The following is a 14,368-nucleotide window of genomic DNA, read 5'->3' on the forward strand; positions in this document are numbered from 1 at the left end:
CGTGAAACAGCCAAACAAGGTCCCTCAGCCAAAGGCCCGCTACCGTCAGGGCTCTGGTATAAAAGGCGAATGAGAAGGCAGCGCCTCGCTCCTGCTCCCACCCCCTCCACTCCCTAGTATCCAATCGCTGGTCTGTTTCGCGTAGCGGGCGCCCGGGATTGGCTGGGAACGGAGCCCGGCGCGGGACCAGGGCGCACGGGGCGGAGCGTGGAGCCCTGTCCATCACGGGCGGCCGTGGGGCCTCTCCTCCTCGCTGCGCGCCCGGCGAGGCTGGGGGGCGGGGCCCGGGAGCTGCTGCGCCTGCGTCGTGGGCGTTCTCGGGGAGCAGCTGCCGTCGCCGCCGACGCCACTGCCGCGTTCGGGTGTCGAATGTGGAATCCCTGCGCCTCGCTAACAATGAAGCAGAGTTCGAACGTGCCCGCTTTCCTCAGCAAGCTGTGGACGCTCGTGGAGGAGACCCACACCAACGAGTTCATCACCTGGAGCCAGGTGCGGGCCCGGGGGTGGGATGGGGGGGCGGCGGCCTCCGCACCCCCTGGCCAACCGCCTCCCCCCTCGCGCTCTCCCGCGGGGTTGTCCCTCGCGGCCTGCGGCTCGACGCCTCGCGCGAGGCCTCCCGTGGGGGGGTGGCGGGGCGGCGCGGGCCTCGGCGTCCGGCCTCGCGGGGGACCCCGGGTGTTGCCGTTCGCGCGGGGAGTCGCGGGGCGCCGCGGGGGTCCGGGTCGGCGCCGCGCGCCCAGGCCGCGGTGGGGGAGGGGCGGCCCGCGCGGGGCCCGGCGGCCTGGGAGGCCTCCTAACGGTCCTGCGGGGCCGGCGTTCGGAACCGGCCCGCCCGAGCGGGGCCGGCGAAGGGGGAGCCGAGGGCGAGGGAGCCGCGTTACTGCTCACTCGTCCGCGGTCCGCCCGCCCCGGACCGCGCGGCAGGACCAGGCGGCCCCGGCCCGGCCCGGCATCGTCCACGCGGGGCTTCTCGGGGGAATGGACCTCGGGGCCGCGCGCTCCTCGCGGACCAAGCTCGCGCCCCGATGTGCATCTATTTGGGGGGAGCAATCGGAGGGGGGCGGGGGCGCGGATGTTCAGATGCAGGTGACTGCGCATCGATAGGTTTTCTAAACATCACGTAGAGAATAGCACGCTGTTGGGAGGTCCTGAGCCGTGTGGATTAGCGGGTTTCTGTGGTTATTTAATAACGTGCTCAAGGGCGTTCAGTCGCTCGGTGAGGAGCGGAAAGGACTCACTAGATTCCACCGAGTTGCTCCCGAGCGATGGGTGCGACGCCTTGGCTGTCGGTTGGGTCCCAGCGCTGTCAGAGGCATGAAGGGCCTCAGCGCCTTGTCTGGCCCGCGCGTCCACGCCGGGGACAGGGATGGGTGGCCTTCCGCCCGCAGACCCCGCGATTCGGAGCAGAACGGCTTCCACAGGGGCCGTGCGCCGGCGTTCCGTTCCCTCGCGGGCTGTGGGAACCGCCGATGTGGATGGTCCTCGTGGGGCTAGTGTCTCGCTTCGGGGGCCGGGGAGGAAGTGGAAACTCCCCGCGTGGGCCTGGCACCTGCTAGCAGCTAGGGCGATGAGTAAATGCTACCTCCCCTCTCGCCCTTGCTCTTCTGTGCCTCTCCTGTAATTCTCAGTTTTATTCTTGACTCTTGTCTTCACAGGGAGCAGCTATGTGGAGTGCTTGACGCTTTGACTGCTGTAACACCATATCCTGTCTGACATTGCTGTCATTTGTTCATTTTTTGTTTGTTTAATCTTCCTTCTTTCTCTTGAAGGTCGGTATCATCAGCTTGATGGTATTAAACATGGGATGGATTCTGTACAGTTGTACAAAGAAAGGTGAAAATAGGGAAGCCAGCTGCCTGCCTACACTTAAAAATAAACAGATGTCTCATGCTGTCATCAGTCGGAAGGATTAAAAGCTGACGAGGATGGATGGGCACAGGCGGCTGGACTCAGCCTTGCAGTCATGTTGGAGGCTGGACGGAGACTCTCCCCCCATCCATCCAAGCTGACTTTGTCGTACCTTTTTGGCCTGCATGTGCCTTCTTATTTTTATTGCCTAGAAAGGGTACAGAAATATATTGGTAATTGGTTTTAATTAAAGGGCATTATGTTGGTGGCAAGTCTAGTAAATTCTCATCAGCCAAAGTATTTTGATATTCTTATTTTATGAGCAGTATCAAATGTGGAGTCTCATACTAATCCACAAATGCATCATTTTATGAATTCTAAGCCAAATACGCAACTTAAAATAATTCTTATTTACCCCATTATTAAGTCTAAGTTTAAATACACATTTTCTAATACATGATGGGACATTTAAAATATAAATTCAGTGAGGGCAGGGACAGTATCTATGCCAGGGACACAGTAGGTACTTAATATGTTTGCTGAATCAGTGAAATTCTTGAAATATATAATGAGTGGTAAGAACGATAAAGATAGAACTATAACTGAAAAGAATCTTAGAAATCATCAAGTTTAGCCTTATCATCACGTCGATGAGGACCTGAGGCCTAGACAGGTTGGTTATTCATAATTACAAAGCTAGCCATTATTTGATGTGAGAATCTGACATAGATTTCTGACCTTCAAGGTCAGTGTTTCAGCAACATCACTACACTTAATATAGATTAGCACAGTATTTAGTTACCCCAGTGTTACCCTTTCACAAGTCGGTGGACAATTCTGGATTAATGTTGTCTAGGGCTACAGGGTAGTGGCTTAGGGAGCTGTCTCACTCTGCCACAGATTTTTCCAAAAGCAGTGACAGTGCAAGGTAGAACTTTAATTAAACAATGATGTTAGATGGAAAAAAACAAGTTACTCTCATCTTTTAGAAGTTGCTATTTTAAAAAGGTTGTTTCTGGTTTCCCTCAAACTTGTTTGGCTGAACTTTTGTCAAGGTAATTTAGCATTTATACTATTACAGTGAAAATCATATTAAGACCTTTAGAAGCAGCAGATGTTTTCAAAAGGTAATTTTAATGCAGTGTTTTTCTTTTTCCACTAGTGGAAAATAATTTACTCCTCTAGCTTGAGTGTAAGGCAAGGGAAGAAAACTCATTCAAACTATAGTTTGAAAAGCTTGGCTTAATATTCCTAAAGACTTATCTAACTTCGCTATTAGATCCAGAGTGTCCTTAAAACACATTGCGTATGTTTTATTTTCCCCACTTTCTCCCCATGGATGTTTCTTTTTACTTTATTTTGTTCTTTCAGTTACAGGAACTTTATGTAGCTATTTTGGCCTTGGTATGTAGGTAGTCTTGCTGAATCAGGACAGGTAGTAATATTGGACAACCTAAAGCTGTTTCAATTGTAAAGGAGTCCTAAACAGAGGACACAGGTTTAGCTTGCAAGCAACTGAGGAGACTTGATCCTCAGAGTTGAGACTGGAAGTTGAATGGAAGTTCTTGCCATTGATTGTGGGAAACGCCATTACTGCTATTGACACTTGTTTATGTTGAAGTGAAGCAGTATAAAAAGAGAAAACTGGAAAGTTGTTTTGCCAGTGTTATTACCTTTGTCTCTGTTCTTCAGATTGCTTGAGAAGACCAAGAAGTGATTTCCCCTGACCCCTATCCATGTGCCCCTTTGGCATTCTGTACTTCCCTGTCCCTCTCAAATCAGCGGTGACAAATCAGGAAATAGGAGGGAAAGAGTGCAAAAACAGAATTTGTCCAGTATTCTCTAGCTGTCTTGGTTGAGTTTGTTCTGTAGGCCCTTAAACCTCCCCATGTTTTGATATCATTTTGAACTTCTCAGCAACAATTGGGTTATTACAGTATTCCCTACTGAAAACAAGAAAGGCCACAAAAGTGGCAGAAAGCCATCCTAGATGGGCTTACAGAAAAGTTGAAACATTCATTGAGAAGTGTTTTGTTTGTTTGTTTGTTTGTTTTTAGTTTGTTTATGCACAGGAGAATGAACTCAAGACTCAGAAGGAATAGTTGTTGAATGTTAAGAAGTTGTAGACTGTTTTTAAAAGAACATTGCAAGTTTCTATTCTGAAAAATGTTTTAAAATAAGGGGGCTGAAGTATTTAGATTATCAGTAAGAATTTTTAGATGTCTTTAAGAGGACCAATTTGAGCAGTAACAACTATTACTATTCTTCAGAAGTTTGTCCACATTTATGGATGAGGCCTAAAGAAAAGCTACCCATTTCTCCCATTGCATTCAGTAATGGCTTTCTTCCCCTTGTAAAGTGTGTAAGGTGAGTCCTGGGTTGTATTGCTTGAGCCTCACAGGTCTTACACAAAGTGTGTAAGGTGGAATGTTTGCACTCAGAGAGGTTATTTACTAATTTTAGAGTGGAGACTGCAGGAATACCATAAGTGGAGACCAAGAATGATATGAGTGAATGACGGTTGTGTGTGTGAGAGAGCAGAAATAACCACGAGGCATTCATCTCTGCATTTGATATAATCCAAGAGTTGAAATTCTAAAAATAAAATTTGCTCTACTGTGACCACAACTTTATTTATTCAGTTACTCACAAATATTTATTGTGAATCTCTTATAGCCAGATAGTGTGCTAATATTAGAAATTTATTCAGTGTTGAACAGAATGTCTACCTTCATAGAGCTTACATTCTAGCGAAGGGCACTGGTAATTAACAAGTAAGCAAACACAAATAATATAATATAGTTAGTGTAAGCACCATAAAGAAAATAAAGCAGGTTCAAAAGAGAGTTTATCAATTTAGGGTCCAGTTAGGAGACAGAAGTCAATGCAGTTTTTTAACATGAAAAGTTAAATAGAATTGCTAACTATATTAGGTGAATTGGAGTAAAGGAAACTCTAAAATATAGGAGTAACAGTTATAAGAAGCAGCCACCATTGCTAGGGCTAACAGAGTGCCAAAGTAAGAGTCCTCTCCCCAAGTCTAAGATCCTGGCCTTGTTAGAGAGAGTTCTGACCATTTCTCACTGAATGGCAAAGAAGTTACTGGTGCCACCCTGGTGGAACTTACTGGAAATTCATCCTTCAGAACTTGCCGGGAAATATAACTTCTAGGGTAGAGGTTGGCAAACTATGGCCACGAGACAGCTATCTGTTTTGCAAATAAAGTTTAATTGGATTTAGCCATGCTTAGTTTATTACATAGTGTCTATGTAGTTGCTTTCTTGCTACAAGGGTAGAGTTATGACCCTATGATCTACAAGTTTAAAATATTTATTATCTAACCCTTCAAGAAAATGTTTATCAGCCTTTGGTCTAGAGCAGTGGTTCTCAACCTTCCTAATGCCATGACCCTTTAATACAGTTCCTCATGTTGTGGTGACCCCAACTATAGAATTATTTTCATTGCTACTTCATAACTAATTTTGCTACTGTTATTAATTGTAATGTAAATATCTGATATGCTGGATGTATTTTCATTGTTACAAATTGAACATAATTAAAGCATAGTGATTAATCACAAAAACAATATGTAATTATATATGTTTTCCAACGGTCTTAGGCGACCCCTGTGAAAGGGTCGTTCCACCCCGAAGGGGTCGCGACCCACAGGTTGAGAACCACTGGTCTAGAGTATCCTAGAAAGCTGTTCATGGGGAGATGTCATGTTAGAGATACTCGAATTTGAAATGTTCCAAGGAAGAGAGAGAGTCAAGGGAAGCTGCTGCCCTGAAGGAGCCTGTTAAGGACAGGGCATCAGGAAGAAGAATCCTCTCCTCTTCTAATATCTCTCTGGTATCTTCCATTGACAAAGCTTAATACCATGCCAGCTAGAAAAAGAAAGATACTTATGGGACCCAGTTCCAAGTTTGCAGGGCAGACATTGAAGAATTAATTTGGAGCAATAAATTGATAACTAGCATGTAAATGACAGATTTGTGGGTATTTTAGGTAGAGTAATAAGGAAAGCTCCTCTGAGCAGTTGACTTTTGAGCCAAGACTTGAATGATTAGAAAGGATGGACCAAAGGGGAATGGCACATGTAAAGGCCTTGAACGTGGCATTTTCATGTGATTGGAAAAGGCCCAGGTGATTAGAGTATCCTTAGAGAATGTGGGGTCAGAAAGGGAGGTGGGAGCAGATGGTATAAGGCCTGATGGGTGTGGTGAGAAGATTGGAATGAGGGAACTAAGTAGAAGATGATCACAGTTTTCCACTACGGTGTAGAATATAGTGTGGCTGAGACTAGGGTAGTAGCAGTGAAAGTGGTGAGTAGATTTGATAACTACTTTGAAGGCAAATCTGCATAACTTATTGATAAATTGGCTGGAATTGGAGGAGGGACAGAAGAATTAGATTTGGTCTGAACAACAGGATGAATAATGGTACCATTTGCTGAGATGTGGGAAGATTTGGAGAAATGCAGGTGGGGCCATATTAACTTTGGATTGTAGATGGATCACTAGTAATAATTGAGAATTATTTTATTTTGCTTACATTTTCATATTCATATGGCAACACCTAATTTTTTAAAAAAATTATCACCCTGGGATATGTTTTTATTGTTTTTTAGAGAGAGAGGAAGGGAAGGATGGAGAGAGAGAGAGAAATATCCATCGGTTGCCTGCCTTACACACCTGGACCAGGGATCGTACCTGCAACCTAGATATGTGCTCTGACGGAATCTAACCCTCTACCTTTTGGTGTACAGGATGATACTCCAACCAACTGAGCCACCCAGCCAGGGATGGCCACATCTAATTTTAAATGAGATGGGGACCTGCAGTGTTAGGAAGGACAAATATTTCTGAAGAACCTGAATAATGACTTCTGCACTCCAAGACATTTCACGTGGAAATGTTGAATAGGATGTTTGGATGTAAGACTGGTATTCAGGGTGGAGTTTGGAGCTTTGAGGTCTTAATTTATAATTCCCCGATTACTAATAAATTCAAACACTTCTTCATATTTATTAACAATTTATGTTTCCTATTCTATGAAATATTTGATCATTTTTCTATTGGGTGGTTTATCTTACTATTTGTAGGAATTCCTTGTATAGTCTGTATATTTATTTTTTGAATATATGTGCTGCCTATATCTTTTTTCAGTTTGTGGCTTCTCTTTTTACATTCTTTTGATGAGCAGAAGTTCTTAATTTTTAGTATTGCTTAATATATAGTCTATTTTGAGGTTTATGCTTTTTTTCCTTCAGGATATGTTCTCTTACCTCCTCCAAAGAAAGAAAAATACGTTTCCATCTCCTTTTCTTCTGAAAGTTTTAAAGGTTTACATTTCATATCTTAATCACTTTGAATTGATTTTTGTGTCCTATGAAGGATCCAGTTCATTATTTTTAATATAAATATTTTGTTGTCCTAGCCCCTTTATTGAATAGTTTCTTCTTTCCCCAGTGATATGTGTTGCTACCTCTGTCTTATAGCAAAATTATATATTGTGGTTTTGTTTCTAGGTTATTTATTCTGTTCCATCAATGACATACCACATCCCTTATCACATGTCTTAATTACCATAGCTTTATAAAAAGTCTTGCTTTTGGGAGGGCAACTTATTCTTCAAGAGTGCCTTAACTATTGTTTGTCTTTGATCTTCATATATGTTTTAAAATCAAGTTCTGTTTTTAAAAGTAAACCTATTGGGGTTTTTATTGTAATTGCATTGAAACTATAAATCAGATTAGGAAAAAATATATATTCCCATGAACAAGGCACATTTCTAAATTCATCTTATTATTTAATAAAGTTTCATAATTTTTTTGCAATTAGGTCTTGCACATCTTTGTTAGCTTTCTTCCCGGGTATCCTTTAGTTAAAAATATATTTCTAAGTGTTGCTGGTAATGAGAAATACAAGTACCATTTGTATGTTGATAATACACCAGTGAGGTAATCATTTTACTGTCTTGGGTTCTTTTAAGTGTACATCCATAACATTTGTAAATGACAATTTTGTTCTTTCTTTTAGAACCGTATACCTGCAATTTGTTTTCTTTTGCAGTGGTTAAAACCTCAGTAAGAGTGTCAACTAGAAGCAGTGATCATAGGATCCCTTTTTCTTATTTTTTAAAGGGAATATTTTTAAAGGGAACATTTTAAATAGTTCTTGTTATTAAGTACTAGCTATTACAATTGAGAGTTTTTAATTTTTGTTGTTGTTGTTGATGTCAAACTTAATTGGGTAACTTTAAGGGGAGAATGGCATGCCAGTATTGGGGATACAGGAAAAAGTTGACTTCGGGAGAGTAGGAAGATAGGTTTGAAATAGACAGTAGGGTGAGAATATAATGAGTTAAAGAGCATTAGTAAAAATGTTGACAATAGAAAATCCAAGTGTGAAATTTGAGACGATCCAGGGCAGAGGCGTAGATGTGATAATCATCACACATAATAAAGTCTGTAATTAGATACACCGGTGTGGATGAGATTGCCAAGGGAAGAGTGTAATAGATGAATTGGTCAAGGATAGAAACCAAAAAACACACTACATCTTGGTAGGTGGAAGGCAGTTGAAAGGAAATGTAAGAAATAAAAGTCAATAATGTATAGAGTTTCAAAGCCAAAAGTAGAGAGGAAGAGATTGTCAGTAATGCCAAATGAAATGACTCAGAGAGGTGTAGGAAGATCAGGATTGAAAAGAGGGCATTGAATTTGTCATTTGACATTTTAGAAAAAATGGTTTTAGTGGAGTGAGAGAAACAGAAACCAATTTTTAGTGAAAGTTAGTAGATGGTCCTGAATTGCAGAAAGAGACTTCAAAGTATTCGTTTGTTAAATTTTGCAGTGAAGGAAAAGACAAATGGGGTGGGTAGATTGAGAAGGAATTAAAGTAAAGGGGAAGTCCTTTGAAAATGAGGGGATGTATGAATTTATAAATTATTACCTGATAACCAACACTAGTTATCAAACTTTTTAAATTTTGCCAATCTAATAAGTGAAAATTATTTGTTTTGCTGTATATTCAATTATAAATGAAAGTCTCCCTAAAATTCACATTGGATTTTTCATTTGTTAGAAATTTTTAATCAGTGCAGTTAATTTTTCATCATAAATTTAAAAAATATGTTAATAGTCTTTCAACTTTATTTAATCTATTTTAATAATTTTATTATCAGTTACGTTTAGACACAGTAATAGAAATCCAAACAAGAGTAGTGTAACAAAAAGTGTATTTTTCTCTTACATCTGAAGATGCCCAGTCACCCTTTTTTTTTCAGCCGTACTTGTTCCTCTACTTCAGGGGTTTGCTGGAATACAAGTTCCAAGCAGGGATATGGGATATAGGGATTAGATAGTTTGAATCTCTCCCCTTTTAGAAGCTTTTCTGAAAGCCTCACTGAATATATTCTGCTTTTATTTTGTCAGGTATGTTATTTGGCCATCTCTTCTTGTAAGGGGACTGAGAAATGTAGTTTCAGCATCAAACAAAATTGTATTTCAGTTAGTAAGAAAACAGAGGATCATCTATGTTGTTGCATATGCCAGGATCTCTTTCTTTTTTTTAAGGTATATAATGTGACATTGTGGAACATTTTTTATATATATCACATACATTTATATACTTAGATACTTACTAGAGGCCCGATGCATGAAATTCGTGCAAGAGTAGGCCTTCTTTCCCCTGGCTGCCAGCACCAGCTTCCCTCTGGCACCCGGGACCTGGACTTCCTTTAGACTACCTGCAGGCACCCGGGACTTGGGCTTCTCTTGCAGCCCCGGCTTCATCCGGAAGGTCGTCTGGAAGGATGTCCGATCTAATTAGCATATTACGCTTGTATTACTATAGATATATATATCACAACTTTTTAATTCATTTTTCCAATGGATGGACACAGGATGCTTCTGTATCTTGGCTACTGTGAATAGTGTTGCAGTGAACATGGGAGCACTGATACCTCTTTGAGATACTGATTCCATTTCCTTTGTGTATATACTCAGAAGAGGGGTTGCTGGATCATATGGCAGTTCTATTTTTATTATTATTTTTTTAGGAAATTTCATACTGTTTCCCGTAATGGCTATACCAGTATATACCCCCCACCAACAGTATACAAGGGTTCACTTTCCTCCACATTCTTGCCAGCCCATTGTCTTTTATTTTTTTATAATTAGCCATGCTCACAGGCATGAGGTGATACCACATTGGTTTTGATTTGATGTTCCTGATGTTTAGTGATGTTCAACACCTTTTTATATACCTGTTAGCAAATTGTATGTCATTTTGGGAAATATGTCTATTCATATCCTTTGCCCATTTTTTAATTGTGTTGGTGGTGGTTTGTTGTCATGTTTTTTGTTTGTTTTTCACTGTTGACTTGTATGCTCTCCTTATATATTTTGGATCTTAATCTCTTACCAGATAAATTATTGCAAATATCTTCTCTTATTTTGTTAGGTTATTTCATTTTGTTGATTCCTTTGCTATGCAGAGGCTTTTCAGTTTGATGTAGATGATATGTTAATTAGCTTGACTAGTAGTTATTTCACTGTGTATGTATATATATCAAATCATTGTATTCTACACCTTAACTATATACAATTTTAGTTTTGAAAGATACAAAAATAAATGTAAAAAGTAAAGGAATTTGGAAATAAGGTAGGCCAGTAGCAGTCTCCATGAATAAACTTACTACTTTTTACCTGTATTGCTTCTGGGTTTATTATGTATGTAATGCTTCCAAAAACTTGGTTGTAAAAAGTGAGGTTGCAGACAGTTTTTGTTTTTTTCCTTCCACATGGAGAGTTTATTAATCCTTTCCCCTCTTGATTTTATCCCCTGCTTTGAATGCTAACTTACTTATCGTTTAAATTCTCAGACAGATTTGCTTCTTCTGTCTTCTCTAGTCTCTCCTTTCTTTAGTACCAAACTAAAGAAACACCATGGTTTTGTAAACACCATGATTCTACCATCTGTATGGGATAGGATTAACACGTCTCTCCCAATTGTTTTTAGTATTTTCTTACCTATTGTTAAATAATTATTTTTACAAATGAACTTCAGTACTTAATATTTCCTTGTGTTAGCAGCTCTTCACCGTGCCTCCAAAAATCGTTGTTGTTTTTTTTCAAATGAGAGAGAATTTAATGTATTGGTTAATTTAGGCAGAATTAACCGTTTTACAACCGTGTATTTGTCCCTCAGTAGTTTAATATTTTCTGAAAGGTCTTGTATATTTTTAAATTTTATTTTTAGATACTTTTCTATTGTTGGAATCTCTTATTCCATTTACTAGGGGCCCGGTGCACAAAATTCGTGCACTGGGTGTGTGTAGGGGGGGGAGTGTCCCTCAGCCCAGCCTGCCCCCTCTCACATACTGGGAGCCCTCAGGCGTTGACCCCCATCACCCTCCAATCGCAGGATCGGCCCCTTACCCAGGCCTGATGCCTCTGGCCGAGGCGTCCAGCCCGGGCAGCGGGGACCCGCAGCTGCAGCGGCCCCACAATCGTGGGCTTCGCTTTAGGCCCAGGCAAGGGACCCCTAGCTCCCGGGACTGCCAGCTTTGACCGTGCCCAGCTCCCATCGCTGGCTCCACCCCTACTTCCTGCTATCACTGGCCAGGGCGGAAAAGGCACCTGATTCCCCCAGCTCTTAGCTCCCTCCTGGGTTTCCGATCACTGTCAGTGGCAGGGGGCTTCTTCCTGCTTTCCCTTTCACCTCCCTGCATTGTGCCTACATATGCAAATTAACCGCCATCTTGTTGGCAGTTAACCGCCAATCTTAGTTGGCAGTTAACTGCCAATCTTAGTTGGCAGTTAATTTGCATATAGCCCTGATTAGCCAATGAAAAGGGTAGCTCGTACGCCAATTACCATTTTTCTCTTTTATTAGTGTTGATGTTTTAATTGTGGTTGTGATAAAATATACATAACATAAATTAACCATTTTAATCATTTTTTTAATTCTTATCCAAGGATATGTTTTTATTGATTTTTGAGGGAGAGAGAGAGACAGAGAGACAGACAGATATCCATGTGAGAGAAACATCAATTGGTTGCCAGTTGTTTCCCATACACACCCCATTCAGGGATCACACCCATAACCTAGGAATTGAACCTGTAACCTTTTGGTATATGGGACCATGCTCCAACCAACCGAGCCACCCAGCCAAGGCTTATCATTTTAACCATTTTTAGGTATATAGTTCAGTGCCATTAAGTACATTCATATTGTTATGCAGCCATCACTACCATCCATGTCCAGAATGTTTTTCATCTTCCCAAACTAAAACTTCGTACTCAATAGACAATAACTTTCAATTCCCTCCTTCCTCCTAGCTTACTAACTACTGTATCTATTAATTTGACTATTCTAAATACCTCATATATGTGGAATCATACAGTATTTGTCCCTTTGTGGCTAGTTTATTTTAGCATAATGTCTTCAAGGTTTATCTATATTGTAGCATATCTCAGCTCCCTTCCTCTTTAAGGCTAAATAATATTCTATTGTGTGTGTGTGTGTACACACACACACACACACACACACACCACATTTTCTTTATCCATTTACCTGCCAATGGACATTTGGATTGCTTCCACTTTTTGTCTACTGTAAATAATGCTGCAATGAACATGGGTGTACAAATATCCTTTCGAGTCCCTGATCTCAACTCTTTTGGGTATATACATAGAAAGGGAATTGCATGGTAATTCTGCGTTTAATTTTTGAGAAACCACCCTACTGTTTTCCACAGTGACTGCACTAATTTACATTTTCACCAACAATGCACAGGAATTCCAATTTCTCTACATCCTTACCAATACTTATTTTCTGTGCCCTCCCTCCCATGTGTGTGTTTTAATAATGGCCATTCTATTGACTATTAAGGTAGTATATTGTGGTTTTGGTTTTCATTTCCATAATGATTAGTGATGTTAGGCATCTTTTCATGTGTTTATTGCCATTTATATATCTTCTTTGGAAAAATATTCAAGTCCTTTGCCCATTTCTAATCAGGTTGGTTGTTTTTGCCATTGTTGAGTTGTCGGGTTTTTTTTTTTATATTGGGAATATTAACTCCTTATAAGGTATATAATTTCCAAATATCTCTGATTCTGTGGGTTTCCTTTCCACACTCTTGATAGTGTTTTTTACACAAAAGTGTTTATTCTGAGGTAGCTTCATTAGTTTATTTTTGCTTTTGTTGCCAGTGATTTGGTGTTATCCAAGAAATCACTGCCAAATCCATGTCATGAAGCCTCTATGGTTTCTTCTAAGATTTTTATAAATTTAGGTCTTTCATCCACTTGAGTTAATTTTTGTATATGATGTAAGATAAGGGTTCAGACTTCATTCTTTTGCATGTGAGTACCCAGTTTTCCCAACATCATTTGTTAAAAAGACTGTCCTTTCCTTATTAAATGGTCTTGGCACCCTTATAAAAATCCTTTGACTGTATATGCGAGAATTTATTTCTGGGCTCTCTATTCTATTCTCTTGGTCTGTCTGTCTTTGTGCTAGTACCATGCTGTTTTGATTATTGTATTCTAGTAAGTTTCAAGTTGTTTATTTTTTAGTATGAAAAAACACTAGTGACTAAGTATTAATTAGTAACCAGGTACTTTACTAAACTCTCATAGTTTTTCAGTTGGTACCTTTGTACAATTATGCTTGCAAAAATAAGAGTACTTTTCTCAGATTTTGTCTTTTTTTTGTCCAATTTTGTTGGCATTAAAACAATATTAAATAATTATGCTATATACATATTGTGTTTATTTTTCTTGTTTCTGATTTAATGGGAATTTTTCTAATATTTCACTATAGAGCATGATGCAGGTTTTGGGTTGAGACATACTCCTGAGCTTTTGTTTTGTTTTGTTTTTTGTTTCAGAGAGGAAGGGAGAGGGAGAAATGTAGAAACATCAATGATGAGAGAAAATCACTGATTGTCTGCATCCTGCACACCCCACCCCACCCCACACTGGGGATCGAGCCCACAACTTGGGCATATGTCCTGACCAGGAATCGAACTGTGATCTCCTGATTCATAGGTCTATGCTCAGCCACTGAGCCACACCGGCTGGGCCTGAGCTTTTGAAGTTGGCATCAAAAGCTTAATTACAGTTTGGCACTTAATTGGAGTTTGTTTCTGTTGCCATTAACAGTTATAAATTGTTGGTCTGAAGTTATCATAAAAGGATTGCCTAGTTTGGGGGTTCTTATATACAATCTCATGTCAGAGGACCTTAACTATTTGACTTTTTTATTTTTTCAGAATGGTCAAAGTTTTCTGGTTTTGGATGAACAACGGTTTGCGAAAGAAATACTTCCCAAATACTTCAAGCACAATAACATGGCAAGCTTTGTGAGGCAACTGAATATGTGTGAGTATGGACAGCAGTTTATTTGGAGTACTGTCATCAGCCACTGATTAAACAATTTTTTCCTATTAGAATGATAAAGAGGAAATATACTGCATAGAAGCACCATTAAATTTTGGCTTCTCT

At 40.5% G+C, this 14,368-nt stretch overlaps 1 protein-coding gene across 4 annotated transcripts in view; it reads left to right on the top strand.

Annotated features, from left to right (window-relative positions):
* The first annotated feature begins 289 nt into the window (after positions 1-289).
* HSF2 (heat shock transcription factor 2) overlaps positions 290-14,368 on the top strand; it is a 41,932-nt gene continuing 27,853 nt past the window's right edge. For 2 of the 4 annotated variants that reach the window (XM_059700214.1, XM_059700215.1), the window contains exons 1-2: positions 295-489; positions 14,137-14,245. In XM_059700214.1, the coding sequence (XP_059556197.1) occupies positions 370-489; positions 14,137-14,245 (229 nt within the window). In that variant the 5' untranslated portion in view covers positions 295-369. Of the gene's footprint in view, positions 490-14,136; positions 14,246-14,368 lie in introns of all 4 variants that reach the window. The other 2 variants (XM_059700217.1, XM_059700216.1) reach the window with 2 other exon arrangements.

This window comes from Myotis daubentonii, chromosome 6 (genome assembly GCF_963259705.1).
Source record: "Myotis daubentonii chromosome 6, mMyoDau2.1, whole genome shotgun sequence".
NCBI lineage: Eukaryota > Metazoa > Chordata > Mammalia > Chiroptera > Vespertilionidae > Myotis > Myotis daubentonii.